At 56.1% G+C, this 22,333-nt stretch overlaps 2 protein-coding genes across 4 annotated transcripts in view; one reads left to right on the top strand and one right to left on the bottom strand.

The window, feature by feature from the left end:
* The first annotated feature begins 4,457 nt into the window (after positions 1–4,457).
* SLC16A3 (solute carrier family 16 (monocarboxylate transporter), member 3) lies at positions 4,458–6,933 on the top strand. The gene is made up of 4 exons (XM_006869483.1): positions 4,458–4,680; positions 4,987–5,130; positions 5,391–6,167; positions 6,665–6,933. Exons 1-4 carry the CDS (start codon positions 4,458–4,460, stop codon positions 6,931–6,933), a joined length of 1,413 nt encoding a protein of 470 aa, XP_006869545.1.
* Positions 6,934–7,839: 906 nt separating this feature from the next.
* The window catches only part of CSNK1D (casein kinase 1, delta), a 28,363-nt gene continuing 13,869 nt past the window's right edge, over positions 7,840–22,333 (bottom strand). The window contains exons 3-10 of one of the 3 annotated variants that reach the window (XM_006869482.1): positions 16,669–16,817; positions 15,973–16,201; positions 15,669–15,839; positions 15,237–15,385; positions 13,809–13,980; positions 13,364–13,503; positions 11,813–11,875; positions 11,001–11,213 (exon numbers count right to left, since the gene is read on the bottom strand). In XM_006869482.1, the coding sequence (XP_006869544.1) occupies positions 11,843–11,875; positions 13,364–13,503; positions 13,809–13,980; positions 15,237–15,385; positions 15,669–15,839; positions 15,973–16,201; positions 16,669–16,817 (1,043 nt within the window). In that variant the 3' untranslated portion in view covers positions 11,001–11,213; positions 11,813–11,842. Of the gene's footprint in view, positions 7,930–11,000; positions 11,214–11,812; positions 11,876–13,363; positions 13,504–13,808; positions 13,981–15,236; positions 15,386–15,668; positions 15,840–15,972; positions 16,202–16,668; positions 16,818–22,333 lie in introns of those variants that run through there. The other 2 variants (XM_006869480.1, XM_006869481.1) reach the window with 2 other exon arrangements.

Genomic DNA, 22,333 nt, shown 5'->3' with positions numbered 1-22,333 from the left:
CCTCCCTTGGCTCGGTCACGTCCCCCACGTCCCTCGGCCCAGCGTGCGGGCGGGGCGGACGGAGCATCCTCTCTCCCCGCGCCCTAGCCCCCACCTCAGTGGGGCAAGGAGGCCGGCCGAGCGGGAAGCCGCTCGTCCCCTTCCCATCATCCAGGCGAACGCGCGACCCAGTGACCTCTCCCAGCGCCCGTGGAGATGGGCGTGGTTGTGGCAGGGACTCTGGGTCCCTCGCTGACTGCCGCCCCCCATCTCGGCCTGGGACTCCCCTCTGCTCCCACCTCGAGCTGTCCAGTCACTTCTCACCTGGGGGCAGCAGCAGTGAGCCCGGTGTGATGGCCTCTTTGTCCACCAAGGCCCATGGGTGAAATTGGGGCAGCCTGTTGTCCTGAGCTTCTCCTGCCCTCCACCGTGAGACATTTGGCTTTAGGGAATTTGCTGCCAGGGCAGGGGGAGGGAGGGGACCTGGACCCAGCCATGCCAAGGTGGCCCCTGTGAGTACCGACCATGTAGAGCCATGTCGGGTGGGACAAGGTAGTGTGTGACCATCTAAGCCCAGTGTGCCCAGGTTGGTGCTGGCCTGTGGTGTGGAGGGAGAGGCTGGATGAGTGGAGGAGGGTGGCTTTGGCTGACTCCTGCCCCCCAGCCTCTGCCCACCAAGACCCAGTTCAGAGAAGCCAGATGGGAGATACCCTGGAAGCCACCCACCCACCCGCAGGTTTGAAGCTGCCTGCAAACCCATCTGGTGTTGGAGGTGGGATGGGCCCAGGGGTCCACTGAGGACTCACCAGGGGCCCAGCTATGAGTAAGCATGTGGATGGCTGTAGGCACAGCATCCAGTCTGGCGAATGAGGTCAGTTTTTTTGCTCTTCTGGCCCCTGTTGCTTCATGGATGTGAACTGACACCCATGAGCCTGCAGGGTTGCTGGCACATGTCAGGAGCTCGGGGATCCGACCAGGCCTGGGCAGACCCTTGCCATATGCCCACCTTCTGCCAGCCTGGACCTTTAAGCAGCTTCCACACCTGTCTCCGACACCACACTTCAGACTTCCCTCTGAGCCAGGTGGGGGCAGGGACGGCTGTGCTCTGTTTGTGTAACACACACACATAGGGCCAAGCAGGGAAGGGAGGGAAGCTCAGGGCACAACCCTTGCTGGCTTCAGGGGGCTCAAGGCTCAACATCACGAGGGAAAGCTGTTCGCAGGTCTCTGGTGCAGGAACCCAGGAATGGACCTAGCTGCCCAGCTGAGAGCTGGAAGTCAGATGACAGCAGGTACCCCCCAAACTCACTGAGCACCCAGGATGGGCTGCTGGTCCTGGGGCCCCAAGGCTGAGCAGGGGGTGGGGGTGGGCCCACTCTTAGAGGGGACAGTTGAGAGGGAGTGGCCAGTTTGTGCAGGGAACAGCAGTGAACACACGGGGAGCTGCAGCAGAGTGGGCAAAGGGGAGGGGGACGTTGCAGGACTGGGCAGAGCCAGGAGTCCGCAGGGAATGGACAGAAGGGGACCCAAGTTCCAGGAGCTGAGATAGCAATTGTGGGTGGACTGGGTATGGGGAAGGTGCTCAAGGTGGAGGCCAGGTTGCTGGACATGCTGAGCTGGGAGGCAGTGGAGGGGCTGGCTGGGGCTCAGGGGTGCAGGCTGGAATGTTCCGGGTGAGCTTTGCCCTAGGTATGCAGGTGGGGTGTGGAGGAGGGGCATTCGAGGTAGTGTCAGATCCAAGGTGGGGATCAAAGCTAGCAGTGAGCATGGACAGATGAGCCCTGCCTTGCTGAATCCCATCCTAAGGCCCCCAGTCCTGCCTGGGCTGGGGACCCCCTCCAGACAGCCAAGCTTGGTTAGACACCGTGGGGAGGCCTTTCGGATGTATGGAACCCCTATGCCCCTCCCTGCACCTGCCCACTCTGGGTGGGGGACCAGCCCTTGGGAGGCCCCAGGAGCCTTGCCCCACCCAAAGCGGCACCCCCATCCCACTTGGTGGATCAGCTTTCCCCACCCTGAGGGCAGTTATTTCTGGGTCTGGACAGTGTGTGTTTCCTGGGAGGGTAAATGTCACAAAAGGTCAAGCTGTTGTCCAGGGCACTATAGGCACCTCCCTCCTCAGGCAGTTAGGTGAATCCCTGCCTAACCTGGATTCCTATGGCAAGGGGCTGCAAGACACCCCGCTCTCCACACTTGTATCTGTGGAGATGAATCTCTGGAGCCCCAACCCCCTTTGGTGGTGCTCAGAGCTGCCCATCATCAGAGCCCTGGTTGGTAAGCTGAGACCCATTTGGGAAGCCTCATTTTAGGGGCCATTGGATGAGACAAGGGTGTGGCCAAGTGGGCCATGCCAGTGTAGTGGGGACCCCAGCTGGTGTCTGAAGATGGCCCATCCTTGCCTCTCACTGGCCCATGGCAGGGAAGGTGGCCTCTCCCCACCTGAGCCTGATGCACAGGTTCCAGAACTCTCTGTAGCCACCTGGCCCCAGGGCCTTGGCATGTCACCCTCTGTCCCACTCCTCACACTCGCAGAGGCCCACCTCCTGGGCTGCCGATGCCACCTTTCCTGGCCCAGTCATAGACCTTACTCCCTGTACACGTCGCCTGAGAACCCTGGGGGCAGCGGGAGGGCCAGCGTTGGTGGGCTTTAAGACTGCACCGAGATCTCGGGCATCCTCAGGAGCCCTGGTCTGTTGCTTTGTTTTGTATGCCTATTTCCTCGTTGGGCCCTTAGGATCATTTTTAAAGACACAACTTGTTAAGTGCCGTCAGTTGGTTCTTACAAATACCCTTAAATCCAGGGGCTCTACAGTACCACACCAGGATAGAATAACTACCCTTAAAATCATGGCACCGAATCCACCAAGAGCCCAGGACGGCCCCCCACAATGTGTTCCTGAAAGGTCCTTTTAAAAAGCTATCCTGATGTCTGTGGTCTTGTTGTTCTGTGCCGTGGAGTGGGTTCCGACTCATAGTGACCTTGTACAGGGTTTTCGAGGCTGTAAATCTTTACGGGAGCAGAAAGCCTCATCTTTCTCCCACGGAACAGCTGGTAGTTTCGAACTGCTGACCCTGAGGTTCACAGCCTGATTCGTAATCACTACGCTACCAGAGCTCCTGCCTTGTTGTAGTTAATTGCCATCAAATCAGTTCCAATCCATGGCAACCCTGTGTAGGGTTCAGGAGCTCAGACTCCAACTAGGACTGGGTGATAGGAGGACCCCTGGATCTCAGTGAGCCTGTCCTCACCCCAGTACCCCATGACTTGGTGAAGTAGAGGGTCCGTACCTGGACTGGGGAATCCTAGGAGGAGGGGCCATGCGGTGGAGGCTGGTGCACACAGGTGATCATGGGCATTCGGTTTATACCTGGAAATTCCAAGTAGCATACGCGAGCTTTTCCTCCCTCCCTAGAGAGCAGGCTGTCAGCACCTGAGGTGGGAAGTCGAGCTCACTGCCCGTGTCCCAGGTCCTGCCTGGAGGAGGCCGCAGCAACCCCACCTGAAGTGGCCTGAGTCAGGTGAGGAGGGTCTGGGGTCCTTTGTGTAAGTTGTTCACATGGCCAAGTCCCCAGGGTCAGTGGGGTTGCTGTGGGGTTTTCTGGCAGTCAGGGTGCCTGACCCATTCACTGGTGGTCAGACAGGAAGTGTCCCCTGCCTGCCCATTTCCCACAGCAGACCCCCTTGGCTCAGGCCTCCCCTGGGGGTGACAGATCAGTGGGGGGTTTGGCTGCAGGAGGGCATCCATGTCCTTTGCTTTGCTCACCCGCTGTCCACACGGTCCAGCGTGAACCCAAAAGGCAGCAGAATGGATGGGTTGTGGAGGGACCCCAACATCAGGGTCCCTGAGTCCTTGGAAAATGGGCAGTCCACCCACTGGCCAGGTTCAATGCCTGTGGGGTAGGAGCTTAACACTGCCAGATGTGGACAGTGCCATGGTGACCTGCTGCTTCCAGAAATAGGGCCAACCAGGAGGTCTGGGCCCCAACTAGAAAGGCCAGCCAGGTGGTGTCCCCAATGGGGTACCCACTGCTCAGGAGGCTGTAACCTGAGTCTCGCTGAGCCCAAAAAAAGCCTTTGCCCTTTAGAGCTCTCTGGGGCAGCAAGAGGGGCAGTGGGAAGGGACCAGCTGCTGGGGAATCTCTGATTGGCACATGGCAGAGGCCTGAGGTGGGCTCTAAGCCTGCACTGACTGGTGGCCAGTCCTGAGCAGACCTAAGCAGAAAAGCAGACGGGGCCGTGGGGGTGAGTCCCCAGCAGACCAGGGCTGGAGGGTGGGGCCGGGCCCGGCTGGGCGCTGGGCCTCCATGGAGACCCAGGCCCGAGTCAGGCGCAGTACTACTGTCCACGTGGTGCCCTGTGCATGTTCTTTCCCCACCTGCCCTGCTGGCTGTAGCCAAGATTGTCACCTTGACAACCAGTCCTAAAAGCCTAACGGTGTTCCTGTTGCAGGCAGCAAGGACTTGACCCTTCTTCAGCCATGGGGGGCGCAGTGGTGGATGACGGCCCAGCAGGCGTCCCAGCCCCGGATGGAGGCTGGGGCTGGGCCGTGCTCTTTGGCTGCTTTGTTATCACCGGCTTCTCCTACGCCTTCCCCAAGGCCGTCAGCGTCTTCTTCAAGGAGCTCATGAAGGAGTTTAACATTGGCTACAGCGACACAGCCTGGATCTCCTCCATCCTACTGGCCATGCTCTACGGCAGCGGTGAGGCCCACAGGGGTTGGGAATCCTGGAGGAAGTGGCTTGCTGTCTGTCCATGGGGCCACAGTGGAGTTCTGAGTTCAGCTGGCATTGTGGGGGACTGAGCTTCAGTGGGACCTGCCAGTCACTATCTGTCCACTCAAGGCCCTGTGTTCTGAGCTCCTCTGTGTCAAAGGCCCCGGGCTGCCCCACAGGGGGTGTAGTCAGAGCCCTAGTGAACATGCTGTGGGCATGGGCAGGGCCTCCACATCTGGGTGTAGCTTGGAGGCACGTGGGCATGGCCGACCCATAGCATGCTCCTGCCCCCAGGGCCCCTGTGTAGTGTGTCTGTGAACCGATTCGGCTGCCGGCCTGTCATGCTTGTGGGCGGCCTCTTGGCGTCTCTGGGCATGGTGGCCGCGTCCTTCTGCCGGAGCATCATCGAGGTTTACCTCACCACGGGGGTCATTACTGGTGAGTCGGGGGGGGGGGGTCCAATGCCCACCGGAACAGCCGTGGGGGGTGGGATGTGTGTGTACCCGGCAGCATCTTCCCAGGTTGACACAGAATTGGATGGGACTTGAGCAGACATGTGGGTCCTCCGGGGGATGGATGGTCTGGGGCTGTGTCCTCCCATGTCCCTGCCCTGCCAGCGGGTCCCTGGCTTCCCCTGGGGGATGCACATGGGGCGGAGTCCTCTCCAGCGGCATCTCAACTGAGTCTCCTTCCCGCAGGCCTGGGCCTGGCACTCAACTTCCAGCCTTCGCTCATCATGCTGAACCGTTACTTCAGCAAGCGCCGGCCACTGGCCAACGGGCTGGCTGCCGCGGGCAGCCCCGTGTTCCTATGTGCCCTGTCCCCACTAGGCCAGCTGCTGCAGGACCACTACGGCTGGCGAGGCGGCTTCCTCATCCTAGGGGGCCTTCTGCTCAACTGCTGCGTTTGCGCTGCGCTCATGCGGCCGCTGAAGCCACCCCGGATGCCAGGTGCTGAGCCGGGGCCCCGCCAGCCTGCGCCCCGCCAGCCTGCGCGGCGCCTGCTGGATCTCAGCGTCTTCCGGGACCGCGGCTTTGTCATCTATGCGCTGGCTGCTTCCATCATGGTGCTCGGGCTCTTCGTACCGCCTGTGTTTGTCGTGAGCTATGCCAAGGATCTGGGCACGCCCGACACCAAGGCTGCCTTCCTGCTGACAGTGCTGGGTTTCATTGACATTTTTGCGAGGCCTACGGCCGGTCTCATCACAGGGCTGCCGCGTGTTCGGCCCTACTCTGTCTACCTCTTCAGCTTTGCCATGTTCTTCAACGGCATCGCTGACCTGGCGGGCTCCACAGCCACTGACTATGGCGGCCTGGTGGTCTTTTGCGTCTTCTTTGGCATCTCCTACGGCATGGTGGGCGCCCTGCAGTTCGAGGTGCTGATGGCTATCGTAGGCACCCATAAGTTCTCCAGCGCCATCGGGCTGGTGCTGCTGATGGAGGCCATGGCCGTGCTGGTCGGCCCACCCTCCGGGGGTGAGCGTGGGACTCTGGGGGCAGGGTCACTGTGCTGGTCAGCAGGAGGATTTACCTCCCTCACGGCTGTTTTGGCGTTGGACCGCCATGTGCTGGGCAAAGGGGAGGTGCTGTCGTCTACTGCTCTAGGAGGGCATGCCTAGCTCTGTCTTGGGGGTCAATATCCTGACCTAGGGCCAGGAGCACATTGGAGGTGCAGGGTGGTGGTACATCCAGGGACAGAAGGGCCCAAGTTCTTCCTATCAGGCAGGCCCAGGGTGCCTCACAGCCCAAGTCCCGCCAAGTATTTCCAGTGGCCCGAGGGTCAGGCCCAGGAAGGACGCCATCATGTGTCTGGGCATTGGGCCAGGTCCCTCCGGCCCTGCCTTGGGCAAGGGCTATCCCACAGGTCATGGCCAGAGGGGTGGCCCCACCTGGACTCACAAGGTCTGGTGGGCGGAGGGGGAGACACCACCCACCATGGGAGAGACTCCACAGTAACTCGGGTCCCTTTGCAGGCAAGCTCCTGGATGCCACACACGTCTACAAGTACGTGTTCATCCTGGCGGGGGCGGAGGTACTCTGCTCGTCCCTCGTGCTGCTGCTGGGGAACATCTTCTTCAGGGGACGCGGGTCTGCGGAGCCAACCGCCAGGGAGGTGGCCAAGGAAGAGCTGCCCCAGCCCCCCACGGATGGCCCGGTGGACGCCCATGAAGTGGAAGTCTTCCTGAAGGGAGAGCCCGAGAAGAATGGGGAAGCCGTTCAGAACCCCGAGACGAGTGTCTGAGAGGACGGGGTGGAGGCAGGAGGCCTGGACACGTGGAGCTCATGTTTATTTCACACACAGGACTGGCTGCCTGGAGGCACCCGTCACTGTTTGGCAGGGGGAAGTGGTGGGGTTGGACACACATCATTCCACATCGGATCTGCAGTGGAGCCAAGCCTGGTCACGATGCTGCCGGACGGCCCGCCTAACCACTGCAGCCCGCCCCCGCCAAAGGACCCAGGACCCATGCTGCAAAGACAACACGACTTTAATCAGAGGCAGGAGGGTACCCAGGAAGAGCTGGTGAAGGTGGGCACTGTCAGCAGCCGGGCCTCCCAGCCTCTGCCCACCTGGTCTGAGGGTGCCACCTGGGCACACCCTGCTTGGATGGGGGCCCTGGGGACATGGAACGTCCACTTTGGAGGGAGGAGAGTACTCGGGGCTTCAGAACCTGGTATGAGTTGAGGATGCAGGTGCTAACAAAACCCCAACATGTTCTGCGGAGAGCCTGCATTTTTACAGTCTCTGCCCTAGTCAGCTCTGATGGCTGTCAGCAAGCCTGTGCTGGGGCCAGTGAAGCCTGGGGGCTGCAGACACAGACCCCCACAGACTCATGTGGGTGCTTTGGACTCTGTGGGGTGGGGGGCGGGGGGACACCCAATGTTGTTGAGCTCAGACACAACATGTGGTTTTGGTTCCCTGGGGCATGTGTGTATAAAGTTTCTCCTGCCTCCTGCTGCCCAGCTTCTGCCTGGGGCTGGCCCTCCTTCGGAGTCTCCTGCCTTCCACTCGGCCTGGCCCATACTCAGGTGGTCCCGACCCTCCATCATGGGCCTGCAATGCCCTGGAAGTGCCTGCACCCACCTGCCCTGTGGCCTGCGGCAGCCTGCGTGGCTGGAAGCCTGACTGAAGGACGCTGAAGCCGTCTTAGTAGGTGGTGCGTCTTGGACGCTGGGGACGGCAGCGCGTGCCTTGGCGGGTCATGTGCAGCCGGAGAGACACCACGTCCCTGCTTCTCTGGAACGAAAAGCAAGCGAGAGCTGTGCTTCACTCAGCCCGCTGGGCGGCCCCCGTCTCTGGGGACACCACACCCCTGTTCTTGCCCCTCACCCCAAACTAGGCAATTCCTCTCCCCGATGACTGCCCACTCTGCTGGGGATGCGAATGGTGGGTGGCAGGCCATGTCCAGGGAGGGGTACACCAAGCAGGGACCCAGGTCCCCATGCTGAATGGAAAGGAACTGACCTCTCGAGTTCCAGAGGCCCAGCCCCCACTCTGATCACTGGGAGAGGATGGGGGATAAAGGCATTTGGAACAGTGATTCCCCAAGTCTGATTCTTGGGGACTCTCCGTAGGAAGGCCTTAGGCACAGGGGCTGTGCAGAGTCCCTGATGGACCACTTCGGAAGGGTTAGCCACTGAAAACCTTATGAACAGACAGCAACAACATGGTTGCAAGATGAGTCCTTCAGGTTAGAAGTCAGTCATTCAAAATACAACTGAGGAAGAGCTGCCTCAGCCTCCCGGCCCAGCCAGGTAGGGCTGTGGGGAGGTTGAGGCTGACCACCCTGTTTTTGCTCTGGGGTTAACTTCTGGAGCCTTCTATGAGCCTGGATCATGGCTGCATCCCCCCCCCCCCCCTTTGCAGGTTCCCATTCTAGAGAGGAAGGAGAATAAAGGGGCAGTTTGTTTGGCACCTGTAACAGTGATTCCTCAAGTCTAGCTCTGGGGGAACCTCTGAAGTGGTCAGGACTAGGTCCAGACACAGGGGCTGTGGGGCCCAGGCGGTCCTCCCTGTACCCAGAACCCAGGTTTTCCCATCTCCTTCCAAGGCAGCAAGAATGCGCTGTTGCTGCTTCTCACCCCTCAACCCTGCAGGGACCAGAGGTGAAAGGCATGTGACCCTGGCCAACTCAGCTGGCTGCTCTCACATCTGCGGGTGTCAGCTGTGCAGGGGGACACCTCCAAGGGGAAGTGACAGCCTGAGGCAGGGCCAGGGCCCCCGTGGGGCATCCTCCCGAGGCATCAAGCACAGCTACAGCCAGACTCGGCCCTGTGCTGTCTGTGGGGACAGGTGAGGCCAGCCACTGTGGGGAGAGGCTTCGTGGGGCTGCAGGAACACCTAGAGGTCCAGCAGGGGTAGCTGAGGAGGGGATTAAGTCCTCGAGGACTCAGCTCCATGCACCTGCTTCTGGCAAGCAATGGAAGGATGGTGACCAGGAGCTCTGAGGAGAGGGTACAGTGCTAGAATCCTTGCCCTCCATGCCAGAGACCTGGGTTTGATTCCCACCCAGAGCACCTCATGCTCAGCCATAACCCTAGGCTGATGCGTTGCTATGATGAAGAACACTTTTCCATGGAGCCTCCAGACCAGGAGGAAAGGCCTGGCAACCTACACCCACAAATGAGCCGATGAAAACCCCACGGAGCCCAACGGTCCAATCTACCTAGAGAACGAGGAGGGTGCCGGGGTCAAGGGCCTGGCCGGACTGGCTGTTTGCGGAGGGCTGGGGGAAGAGACATCATTTGGGATGCAGTGAGGGGTTGGGAAGGCACATAACCAAAATTCCCACCAAAGACTATTAACCGCTGTGGGAGTTCTCACACACAACCATCAACTTCCAACACAAGGGCCCAAGTGCTCGTGGGAAAAACCCTCTAGGGGAATCCAGCAGACGCCCAGACAGCTCGATCCAGGACAAAGAGCATCTCTGAGGTACACAGGCCCCGGCTGCTGAGCGAGTGAGCGCAACAGAGACCAGGCAGAGGGCTGGGGAGAAATGTAGAAGCCGTATGAGTTTATTATTTACACAGTTGTTAAAGTACACAAATACAGTGGTGGTACACACGCGCTGTCCAGACTCCCATACACGGCCCACAGACATCCTACCTATGTGCCCCACAAGTGCGTGGGTTAGACAGTGGGGGTGGAGGCTGGGGGGGAAGGGGGTCCTGAACTGTTCACACCACCGCCGAATGGGGACATGCAGAGTGCCCGCGGCGGCCTGAAGGGAACAGTCTCAGTCCCAGGAAGGCATTGGCTCTGTAAACAGCCCCCACCCCAATCCTTCTGCAACGATCAGCTCTCTGACCATTCAGAACAAGGCAGCTGTGGGGTCAACTATGCCGACAATGTCCACTAGCAGCCAGGGGGAGGGAGGGAAGAAGGTGGGGCACTTGTGGCCCCCAGCCTCCCAAGGAGCAGTCAGAAAAGACACAGGCGCCAAGCGTTTTGGGGCATGGCCCCTCGTCAGTGACATACCCACATCTGTGGAGAGTGTGGCTTTGAAGCTCATGTCTTGGCACCTCGGCGTGGAATCCCTTCTGCCCCCACCACCTCTCTGGGCACACCAAACCACATCCCTTCATTCTGAGCTCACAAACATGGACACATATTACACCCCAACCTGCGCTGGCTACACGTACAGTCTGTTCACAAAATCCCCCCAATTCAAATTCAAAGGCATTTAGGCAACAAAACATCCCCGAATCACGTACCCAGCCCCGACACGACCCACAGCCCTCTCCCAGTCGGGGGCGCCAGACTCGCGCCACACCCAGTGTTGTTGGTGTCCTTATCCTCCACTAGGAAAGATGGCAGCTTGCTCTGTGGCAGCTGGCACCTTCCAAGTGGCAAGAAATCCCTAACTGCTGTGCCAACATCATCTCTGTCCCGGCAGGCATGGGAGGGCGCCCTATGGGGAAGCACGTGGCAGGGCCACGAGACCCCCGCCCACGACACACACACATACACACAACCCGATGGACCACACAGCACAGCACGACAGGACAGTAGACAGACAGATGGACACACACCACTGGTGCCCGGAGGCACTCCTGCCTGACCACCTCACACACAAAATGCCAACCAGTGACTTCCTTTCAGGATTCTTTAACGTCAACACCTTTGTAGGACCGCAAAAACAGACAAGAAACAATATAAAGACAGGTTTCTTTACACAGATTTAAGCCAGTAATTTTTAGCAAAATGATACAAAACTGTCTTAACCAAGAGAAAGGTCGATAGTTACAGTAGACTCGTGGGGGGCTCGGCCGCCAGCACGGAGGCAGATTGGCGGGCCGGGCCGGTGTCCGTCTACTCTGTGTGTGTCCCGTGTGCGTCGCTGGGTGAGTGGGCGGGAGAGCTCCGGTGTAAACACTCCTGCTCTCGCTCGGTCGGGGCGCGTCACTAGGAAGCCATGGGCACAGAGGAGATCAGCCATGCATGCCTGCCCTTCGCGGTAGAGCGGCTCACCGGTGCACGGCAGACTGAAGACCACTGGACGCCACCCGACCGGGAATCTGTCGGAGCCAAAGCACAGAGAGCATCAGCATGTGGCCAACCGCCCGCCACTGCTCGCCCGCTCCAGACGCTCCTCGGACACAGCCGACCACGGGCAGCCATGTGCACCAAGTCCCCAAGAAGTGACCCAGGTCTGGGGATAGGAGGGAGAGCGAGGCAGCTCCACCGAGATCCTGACCGCGCATCGAGTGAAGCTGCTACAACCAACAGAAGCTGCGTGTCCTCCGCTGGGAGGGTGCCATGCACCATGGGAGCGCATGGCGGGGGGCCGCTGATACAGACAACAGCTGCGTGGGACGAGACTTGGTGGGCAGAGCGCGTGAGTTAGGAAAGAAAACACCACGAGGGACAGAAACGAAGGGGAGAAGAGCGAACACGGAGCTGAGCAGGCGGACGCACCCAGGTGTCAGCGAGGCCCCAGCCCTGGAGCCACGCGAGCAGACGGGGAGAGCGCAGGGGTCCCAGCTGAGAGCCAGCTTCTCGGGAGTGCGGGGCGCCCTGCCTGGGACCCACAGCACAGCCTAGCAGAGGCATCCTGAGGCCTCGGCACCTGGCATGCCTGGAGGCGCGAGGGTGGGTGGGTGGCACCAACACTCACCCAGTACCGCCTTCCACGGGAGACGAGCAGCTACTTGCCGTGGTGTTCAAAAGGAATGCTATTCTGAGGTGGGAAAAGACAGCTGTGGGTGAGTGGCCGGCTTGTTTACAAAAGCATGGCCTCTTTACCCACTCCACCACCACACCTATGACACGCACAGGGGACCCCAGGGGACTTCTCCCCTTCTAGATCCATCCACTTAGAGAGCAGGCTGGAGTGGGAACCAGGGCAGCCCTCAGCCCTGGCCACCTGAGCCAGGCCAGCCACCCAGAGACACCTCCTCACCCCTTGACAGTGCGGCTGAGAACCGACAGAGGCTGACCAGAGGTCTGTTCCCATCCTGTGGAGCGGGTCTCGAGGGGGACAGGGTGAGGCCTGCAGGGAATCCCGTCTCCTGTCCACTTCTGCCCAGCTCTGTGACAGAGCCAACTCTGACCACAGCTCTCACCCTGCCGCAGGGCCCCGCCCACAGCTGCCAGCCGGCCAGACTTCTCTCCAGTCCCTGGAGTTATGGACAAACCAGGGCAGCCCCAGGCGTGCCACACCAGGGCAGGAAGTAGAGTGTCGGACCCCCAGCCTGGGAGGTGTCATCTGGGCCCCCACAGGGCCAGAGAGGCAAGTGCGTGAAGACTGCATGCAGCTGTTGTAAGGAAGTGATGCTCAAGGTGACAGGAGGGAGACCTGACAGGGACAACAGTAATGCACTGGGCCACCAACTGGCTGTGTCTTGACTACACCAGTCACAAGTTACGACTTTCTTTGGAGAGAAACTACCACAAGTCAAGTTTCTTTAATGACTGCTTCCCAACGCAACAGCTACGTATCTAGATACGGAGAGAAAGAGGAGCCAAAAGTAAATGACGCATGACTGACTCCTGAACACAAGCGTGCTTCCTGCTCCCTTTGCTGCCTCCAGCCAGACTGAGATGTTCGCCCCTCTCCAAGCAGGAGGCCGACTTGGCCCTGTCCTGGGTTGGGGAAGGGACTCATGGGCCCCCCCAGGCACAGGATCGGGCTCCGTAACCCAGGCTGGCTCCTAGAACTGAGGGAAGAGAACACGAGGCCACTACTATCTCAGGGATTATGAGTGGGAACCTGTACAAGGAGCCCCTAGCAAGGGACCCAAACCTCAGTGAACTGCTAAGCACGCTGAATCAGCAACTGATCGCTCAGACGAACACTGGAAATTTAGCTGGCGCGCTCCTTTAGACTGGCAAGAAGATGCCTGAGGGCAGTGCGCGCACACCCCCGAGAGGTCCTCCCTGAGGCCTGTTCTCGCTCGTCTGTTAGAAGTAACGAGCCAGCTGCAGGAGAAGAGCAATGACAGACGGCGACAGGGGCAGAGGCGAAGGTTACAGACACGAGCGCCTCAGTCTGCTTTGGTTGCAGAAGCGAGAAAGAGCCGCACGCTGTGCCTCCTCCCACAGGAAGCCTCCCTGGGCCAGCACCCAGTCCGGCCCGAAGAGGGACAAGCCTGGGAGTGTAGCACTTCCTGTAGACTAAGCCGGCAAAGACGGGGCGACGGGCGAGCTCCCCTCCCGAGAGCCTCACCTGTGAGGTGGACATGCGCGAGGTATCTTGCCGGCCTGTGAGATCGGATGAGGAGACGTTGACGGGGGCCCCTCGGTGCAGCCGCATACTCACTTTCCGCTCTCTTTCCATGCCGGAGACGGGCCGTGGGGAGGTGTTCGCTGCAGGACGAGAGCAGCCCAGTGAGGCCCCCGCAACCTCGCAGCTGGTACGGGGGGGGGGGGTTGTTTCTGGGTCTGTGCAGTGTGCCCAGCTGGACCCTCGTTCCTCTCTGCACACCACAATACCAGGAAGCACTGGGTACAGCCCCCAAGAGGAGGTGTCTGTGGGAGGTGGGTGGGCACTGAGAGGCTGGAACTAGGGGGTCCGTGTAACTAGAGAGATATAGAGAAACAACCTCAGCCATGGCCCAAGGCAGAGGGACAGAGCACGTCCACCCAGGGTCCAGCGTCTGGGGGCCACTCACCAGTGTGTGAGGTAGGGGTGAGGGGTGTGGGGGGAGCCACTTCCTGTGTTCCCCTGAGGCGGCCTGAGGCCGTGGAGGGGAGGCCCCTGGTGGCTGGGTTTCGAGAGTGTCTCAGCCGCTCCTCTCGGTCCCGCCGCTCTCGTTCAGCATCGTCGGCAGCCCGGCTGGCGCCCTACAGGGAGCAGTGTGGGTGACTCTGTGAGAACACACTCGAGTACCAAGGGCAAAAGGACCTCACACCAGGATGACCAACATGGTCTCAAGGTCCCAGGGCTGGGCCAAAACAAGGACCCCTCCTAGGCTCCACGCCAGTCAACAAACATGCCCATCCTAAGGGCTGCAGGTCTCATCTGGAACCTTCACATAATGATGGGGGGTGGGGAGACAACAATAGGAAATTGTCTGAGGCTGGTGGAGGACCTAAACTGGGGCAGTGATGTCAAGAAGCAAGGTCACAAGGAAGGGGTCGAGGACAATGCCAGCGACCCTGCACCCAAGGAAAGAGTGGTGGCCCGGTGCACGCTGCGGGACTGGACACCATGTAGCTCAATTCGCCCCAGCACAAACACCCACCACCAGCAAGTGTTTGGGGCATTTACTGTTAAGGGGACAAACTAAGCCACGCCTTTGTAAAGGGCTTTATTTGCACACAGCCAGGAGCCACCCACAGGGGCCAAGCCAGCAGGGACCACTTCACCAGGCAGTGCACTGCGTGGACACCAGGGGACACTGGTCCCGGCAGGATGTCCAGGCTCTGCTCGCATTACACAAGGGGCAGCCAGTCTGCGCCTTCTGAGCACGCCCCAACCCCTGGAGTAGCCAATTGCGTGGGACCCTCTCCCAGCACACGTGCTTGGGGAGCCTACAGCCCCTACTGGGCGTCTGATGAGGGTTTCTGTTTTGCACCCTCTGAAGAGGTGGCTATGGGCCTCAGTCAGTAATCTTCCAACCCTGGCAAGGTGCCAATTTCTGTTTCCAGCTGATAACCAAACACATTCTAACTAAAGAGCAAGAGAAAGTTCTACAATAAAGTCAATTCTGGCTGCTAGATCTGGACATCAGTTCATTATGCTCACACAGCATCCAGCGAGCTAGATCAGGCAGCTGAGGTCTGGTCTCCCCACATCTGGCACAGGTAGTGTGCACTGTGGGTGATGAGGAGTCCACAGAGACTGGCTGGGTACCAATGTGGGCTGCAAAGCTGAAGCTCAGCCCCTCTTCAGAACCGCAGGCTCCTGCCCTCCCACATGCAGACACAGCACCTGGCGTCCCTCTGGACGGTCACATGGCTGAAATCCCAGCTGTGGTGGACGGACAGCACCTGCTCCTCAGCCCCCAGCCCGGTTCATCTGGCCCGAGCCCCCACTGCAGCCCCTAGACCTACACCACATCAGAACTGACAACTCCCAAGTCAGCAGCGTCACTTACAAATTTGAGCATGTTCCAGTCAAACACATAGTCATAGGAGAAACCCTGGCGATGGAACAGGTTCCGGAAGAGTTGTCTCAGGTACGAGTAGTCGGGCTTGTCATCGAAACGCAAGGAGCGACAGAAGTTCAGGTAAGTGGCAAACTCAGCTGCAAAACAAGAAACTGGAGGCTAAGCGGCCGGGGCTGGGGGCCTGTCTGTACACCCGTTTGCCGCCCACTGCCGCAGAGAGATGGAGAGCCATCTTATCCAGACCCTAATCCTGGGCAGGCCCCCAGAGCAGCAGAAACATACCAAGTCCGGGCTCTTGAAGTGAGCCAGGGATAAAGCTACTGTCAGGTCACCTGCCCACATCACCGAGTGCTCAAGATCAAGCGGGAGCCATCTCCCAGCAGCCCCCTGGGTGGAAGGGCAGGCCAGAAGGAAACTTACAAGGATAGCCTTTGCACAAGACCTCAATGGGAGTGGACATTTTCTTCTCACTAATCCTTTCGTATTTCTGTCGTTTGGTGGCAGCCTTCAGCCCCTGCCAGGGGAGAGAGCCCAGGTTGAAGTACATCAGCACATAACCCAGGGACTCCAGGTCATCTCGGCGAGATTGTTCTGAAAAGGGAGGGGAGAGAGCCATGAAGACGTTCACACAGAGAAGACCACCAGGACGAGACTCAGCATCATGGAAAAGCCTCCCTCAGGTCACCCACATTGCAGTCCCCCGAACACCCGTCCCCAAACTTACCGATTCCGAGGTGAGTGTTGATGGAGGCGTAGCGAGCTGTCCCAGTGAGGTTTTTATTCTCACGGTAGGGGATGTGCTGGTGGGTCCTGGCGTCTCGGTACTTCTTAGCTAGGCCAAAGTCTATGATGTAGACGAGGTTGCCTTTCTTACCCAGCCCCATGAGGAAGTTATCAGGCTTCACGTCTCGGTGGATGAAGTTCTTGGAGTGAATATACTCAATACGACTTATCTACAGGTAAAGAGACAAAAGCAAGAGGTTAAACCCCAAATCAGCAAGCCATGCGGGGAAAACGGGTCAAAAAGAACTGGGCCGGCACCCCACAGCCAGGAACAGAGTTAGAACTGCAGACACTGGACAGACGGAGAGACGTTACCATGTGAGCCCCATGCCGGGGCTGCGGTCTGCACTAACTGTACTTCTGACCCCCCAGAAGTCAGACGTGTGCTCCTGAGACAATCAGGAGACTCTACAGCTGGAGTATACTGTGCCAAGGCTGGGAGGGTGGGGCTCCAAAGCAAACCTAGAGTGTATGTGGAAGCAAAGGCTGATTTCCATTTTATCCCCCAGCATTAACGGCTTAACAAGGGAGAAAACAACAGAATTACTCATCAAGCCAACAGGTATTGACTGAGCCGCCCAGACACACACACGGAGCCACCTGTGTCGTCCAGCTAGTTCAAAAAGTGGACTCTTACCATTTGGTCAGCAAGGAGCAAGACCGTTTTGAGACTAAACTTTCTGGAGCAGAAGTTGAAGAGGTCTTCCAGGCTTGGTCCCAACAGTTCCATGACCATGACGTTGTAGTCTCCCTCTGCCCCACACCACCGAATGGTGGGGATTCCCACTGCACAAGAAACAAGCAGAGAACTTCAGTATAGCTGTCAGACCACCCGGCCGAGCATCTGCCCCGAGTCCTCACAGGGCCTCTGACGAGGGCCAGGGGCAAAGGTGGACGAAAGGCAGCTGAGTGGAGAAGCAGGTAAGGGGAGTGCTGAGCACATTAGCAACAGAGCCAGTCAGAAATAGTGCACACACGGGAGAAAGGTGGCGAAGGTCGCCACGGAGGAGACACGGCAAAGATGACACCAACATGAGCCGAAAACAGACGATTAGGTGACAGGGAAACAGAAGCAATGGGATCTGTCTGGGGATGAAATAGACACACTAGTGGTAGTTAAACTAAAGACATGTCAAATCCAACAGAATCAGCTGATTCAGAACCACCAACGGGAAGAATTTAAAGCGAGGTCAAGATTTCAGACCAAAGACACAAATGAACGAAGACAAAACATGTGCTTCACAGCAGCCTTATCCCTCCGAGTCAGAGCTCAGACACCAGACATGGGCAAGTTCCTCATGGCTGTCTCCCAGAACACAGGCCCTTCAGGCATGGCTCACAGCCTGGGATTCCACACCAGCGGCAGTCTCCGCTCTCACAAATGTCCACCATCCAGGCACACCAGGCAGCCACTAGCCACTGGGCCAGCACGTGTAGGAAGGCTAGCAGGGCAATGGTTCTCTCACTGGACATTTATTTCTCTTGCCTGCTTGCCTTTCCACATCCATAACTGGCTGCACCATTTATTCTTTATGCATGAATCCACGATGTCAGGTTACTACCCTGCATTTTCACCTATAACCTACCCTCGGAAATACTGTGCTTTCATAGGAAACAAACTCACAAGCCGCAGTATTTGCACAAAATATGCTAATTAAGTTCTCACTTATATAGGTGTCTTTACAGGATTGCTCTTCTGGTTTCACGGATCCACGGTGATTCAGTTTCAGACTCCAGACCAAAGTTCCCCTAGAGCAGCGCACAGCCAGTCCCCTGGTTTTGCCATCTCACGTTACTGCGGCCCATCTGCACCATGACAAACTCAGACCCACGTAGAGCCTCTGTCGATGGTCTGAACTCTTTCCCCTGGCTTGCTTACGCTGGTCCACATGGACTCATGGCTGCGGACGTTTTATTTTGGGTTACAATCTAACACTGTTACTTTGTGACTCTAATGGCACCCCTCCCCCGACACGTGCTCTCAAAAGTTGTGTCCTTGGCCCTTGACTGCATCCCAATATTGTGGGGCTTGTCCACGTGACCACATCCTTACTGTCTGAGACGTCAAGATTCTTAGGTTAGCTTTTCATCAAGGTCTGATACTAAGAGAGCCACCTTTTCATAAAAAAAAAAATAATAATTTAAACCCTTTTTTATGCACTACACAATAATGAATGAAGCCAGTAGGCAAGTGTAGTAGCACAAAGATCTGTAGCTAGAGCATCCTGAATGATCACACCCACTTTGTGATATCTCTCGTGTCTCATAACTGTACTCCGCAAATAACCACCATCCAGAAGCACCTGGTTCCTAGTTAAGAAGTAAAGCTGCTTCCCACCATTCTGTGTGAAGAACAAACCATCACAGGTCTACTCTCCTGCTGCTACGTGGACTAGTGAGCCCATCTGCAGGACACAGCCCCATCCAATCATCGTTATAAGAAGTGCTTTAAAAACAGTCTGAGATACGTCCGCTGGTACACAGGTAAATACCTAGGTACATAGCTGCTGGGTGAAGCTGTTGTTAAAATGTCATCAAGTTAGTTCTAACATTATTCAGGGCCCTGGTGGCTCTGTGGTTAAGTACTCAGCTGCTAACCAGAAGTGTGGAGGTTTGAAACCCATCAGCCTCTCCCGAGGACAAAGCTGTAGCAGCTGCTTCTGTAAAGCTGACCACCACTGGAGACCCTCCGGGGCAGTGTCACTCCCACCTGCAGAGCAGAGTCCCTGTCAGTCACAATCAACTCAGTGGCTAAGGGTTTGATAAACCCTCCAGCAACGAATGCGGTGCTGTTTTTCCACATCTCCAATACTTGTTAAAACTTGTAACAGGCTTGCCCAGGAGCATGGTGGGTTAACAATTCAGTGCTGATCCTACAGCCACATCTAAGACTTCAACACTTAGTATAGCAAACCTCTTCTCCCGTCAATCTAGTACATGTCAAAGGAGCCCTGGTGGCACTATGGTTAAGTGCTGGGTGGGCTGCTAGCTAAAAGGTCAGCTTTGTGAGAGAATGAGGCAGGCAGTCAGCTTTGGTAAACATTTCCACCTTGGAGACCATAGGATCGCAGAGTTGGAATCAATTTAACAATAGCAGGGATGGTGATGCATGTAGAAGAGCATCTCACGGAAGTCTCCGTTTAGACTTGTCACATATTCACAGGCTACAGGCCTTTTCTCTGAAATGCCTGCGCTTGTCTTTTTTTTTGAGGGGGGTGGGGAGATGCACACAAAAACACTCAAGAATATATAATAATTTAAACAACCAAAGGAAACATTCTGAAAGCCTGCCTCCTGGCCACCAGCACTCAATCTCTCTCTTTCCATGCATGAGTCTAGAGTCCTCAGCTGTTCCCTCTCTTCATGCCCTCATCGCTGCCTCCATCTCTGGTATTGCAGTTTCTCTGGAGAGGGTCCCACAGTCTGCTCATGCGCTTCTCTCTTGATGGTCCTAGGGTCCTCTGTTTCTAGACTGTAAGATTAACTACTCCCCCCTTTTTTGTTACAAAACTTCTACCTTTATAACTGTGACACTCGCAATAAGTCATGATAACAATTAACTACTGAATCATAGACTCTTATCCCCATCTCTTTTCACCAAAGCCATCTAGACATATAAAAACTATTCAGTGGGAAATCCACCTTCCCCTACACACTCTTAAACTAAGCTCTCTCTTGAAAACTTGTAAGCCAGTCACTTCATGCCTTTACCGCCCACTCATTTTAGGTAGCCAATGTCTAAGTTGCCCATCCCTATCTAGCCTGTATACAGATGGGATCGGATTGATACTTGATGTGAAGACTCCTTAGTTTTGCTCTCAGGTGGTATTTTGAGCTACAACCTCCATGAGTATAGGCCAGGTTTATCAAATTGTAGCTACTTATACTTCTTTCCTTTAACAAAAAACTTATTTTTTATCTTCCTCTAGTCGAGTTCTGATCATCAAGCCATCGAGAGAGGCTAGGTCACATGGGTACTGTCTGCAAGTTTGGGTGTTCTTGGGCATCTCCTCTCACATCATATCAGCTGGACGCTTCAGTCTCAGCTCTAGCCCTCCATGGCTATGTCCTTGTCCATGGGCTCAGGAGCCCCAGATCTCATCACACTTTGGACCAACCAGCCCTTCCTCTTCTCTTTTTTACCTCTAGGTCAACAGGAGTCTATGGACCATGGGTGAACTCAGCCTGTGTCTTCACTGCTGCCTTTCCCCCTCTTCCACTCACCAGTAGACCAATGTGGTTGCCAGCAAGCTGACATGCTTGCTCACGTGTTCCCTTTGAGTTTCAGTATTGGGGGTGGGGTTAGGGATTGTCCTGAAGGGACGTGATTCTTGCCTTGATGGCTCCCCAGCGAACAACTTGTAGTAGTAGCGAATCAGGCTGCCATTTTGTTCTGGGTTTTTCCTGCTGATCTTTCTTTCAAGTTATCTTCTGTTGCTCTAGCTGTTCCAGGCTGCTTATCTTTGCTAGTGGGAATGTCCCACCTCAGTGAATTCTGGACAGGGCTCAGGATTCCACCTGGGGTCCTATACACTGCAAAGGCTCCGCAAAGAAGCCCATTTCACTGGGCAAGTTCTAGAACCCGTTTTAGGTATTCTAGTCAGTGATAGGCTAAAGATGGGCTTACAAGCTTTCTGTATCATGTTTCCCAATATTCCTTTCTATCCCATTCAAGTGTCTACTTTACAATATAGTAGGCAAGAGAAACCAATATTTATTCATAAGACAGTTAAGCATCGTAACATTATTTCCCCTCTTCAGACTCTGCCTGGATCCCGGAGCCCTGTTGTTTCATGGTTAAGCACACATCACTGTTTACCTGTCCCATTTAGCCCATGCAAACCTGCCTCAGGGTTCCCCGATCTACCTTGTTCTTCCCCGCTTGTGTACTGCCCTCCCCAATACCTGAACTAGGATGTGTCTACCCCCCCTCCCCATGCATGTCTTTGCCAACTTCTCCTAGTTTCTATGTTGTTGTTAAGTACCAGAGCAGTTCTGTACCTATTCTGCATATACTGTTGGTTTTAGGTGGGACAAATGACTTCTCTCAGTTAACGGCATATTTTTCTCATTTTGCTGGGAGTCCTTTTTGATGAAAAGGTGCTTACTGTTAACGATACTGCAAATATTCCTTTGTTCTTTGTGAGTGTGTATCCTACCTAGGAACTTCTTCCTGACTTTAAGAGTCACAGAGATGCTCTGCTTGTTTTCAGCTCTTGGCCTTTCCACACGTACCTCACGTGGTACAACCACGACTGTGTCTCCAAACGTTCGCCACGCCCCCAGAGAGAAACTCAGTGGCCCTCCAGCAACCATCCCACTCCCTCCCTCCTTCTCCCAGAGTCCAGAGCCTCGTAACCACAGACAGGCGATTTTCTCGGTGAGGCCGCTTGGCTTTTTCTCGTCTGGATCGCTCACACACGTGGACTCACACAAGCTGCTCTTTGTGTCTGGCTTCTTCCACTCAGTACAATGCTGCCAACGCTCACATCTCTGCTCAGTGACAGTCCCTTGTGTGGCTGGCCCACAGGGACACTTAGGTTGCCTGTACCTTATGGTTATTATGAGCGCCAGCAAACACTAGCATACTTCATTGTTTTCTTTTAAAATATGAAAAGTTATTTCTACTTCCAACCAAGATGGAGTGGCAAGATACAACAAGCAAAAAAAACCCCAAACACACCGTATGAAACACACAGCAAGGTGGTTTCCACAGCGGCGCCCGAGATGGGGACCAAAGCTCACTGCTATGAGTGTCAACGGCCAATGCACCCTGGAGATGACGGACAGAGCTAGGTTCAGAGGACACACATCACGGAGGATCTGAGGGGACAGAGCCGGGGTTCACACCAGGTGTGGGCCACACGAGGGAGGGTTTTTCCTTCAGGGGTGAGGAATAAGGCTTATAGTGGACCAAGCACTGAGTGGATCAACCTAATAAATCATAAAGTAAAGACTGAATGGATCTAAGCATCGTAACTTTATCTCAGAACAAAGCTCCGGAAAAATTTATAGAAAGATAAAAATACTCAGCAGGCATGAGGGTATGTTTCACTATGTTTAACGTCCGATCAAAGACTATAGGTATAAAGAAAAGCAGGAATACAACCCTTAATCAATTAAAACGGATCGACTTGACAGATATTAGAATCAGAATTAGCAGAGTTATTATAACTATAACTGAATTTCCTATGTCAAAAAGTTAGCATAGGAACCTCAACCTACACTGGCATCAAGTCCATCCTGACTCCTCACACCCCTGTACAGGGTTTCCAAACTGTAGACTTTTTTTTTTTTTTTTT

This window comes from Chrysochloris asiatica, unplaced genomic scaffold (genome assembly GCF_000296735.1).
Source record: "Chrysochloris asiatica unplaced genomic scaffold, ChrAsi1.0 scaffold00132, whole genome shotgun sequence".
Lineage (NCBI taxonomy): Eukaryota > Metazoa > Chordata > Mammalia > Afrosoricida > Chrysochloridae > Chrysochloris > Chrysochloris asiatica.
Note: the sequence above shows the minus strand (reverse complement) of the source record. Positions and strands in the feature narration are given on the sequence as shown.

What these genes read in the sequence shown, in the direction of transcription:
- SLC16A3 (XM_006869483.1), top strand. Translation starts at nt 4,458, where the DNA reads ATGGGGGGCGCAGTGGTGGATGACGGCCCAGCAGGCGTCCCAGCCCCG. An exon ending in CACCACGGGGGTCATTACTG is followed by an intron (nt 5,131 to 5,390) that starts GTGAGTCGGGGG and finishes TCCTTCCCGCAG; the next exon opens with GCCTGGGCCTGGCACTCAAC. An exon ending in GGTCGGCCCACCCTCCGGGG is followed by an intron (nt 6,168 to 6,664) that starts GTGAGCGTGGGA and finishes GTCCCTTTGCAG; the next exon opens with GCAAGCTCCTGGATGCCACA.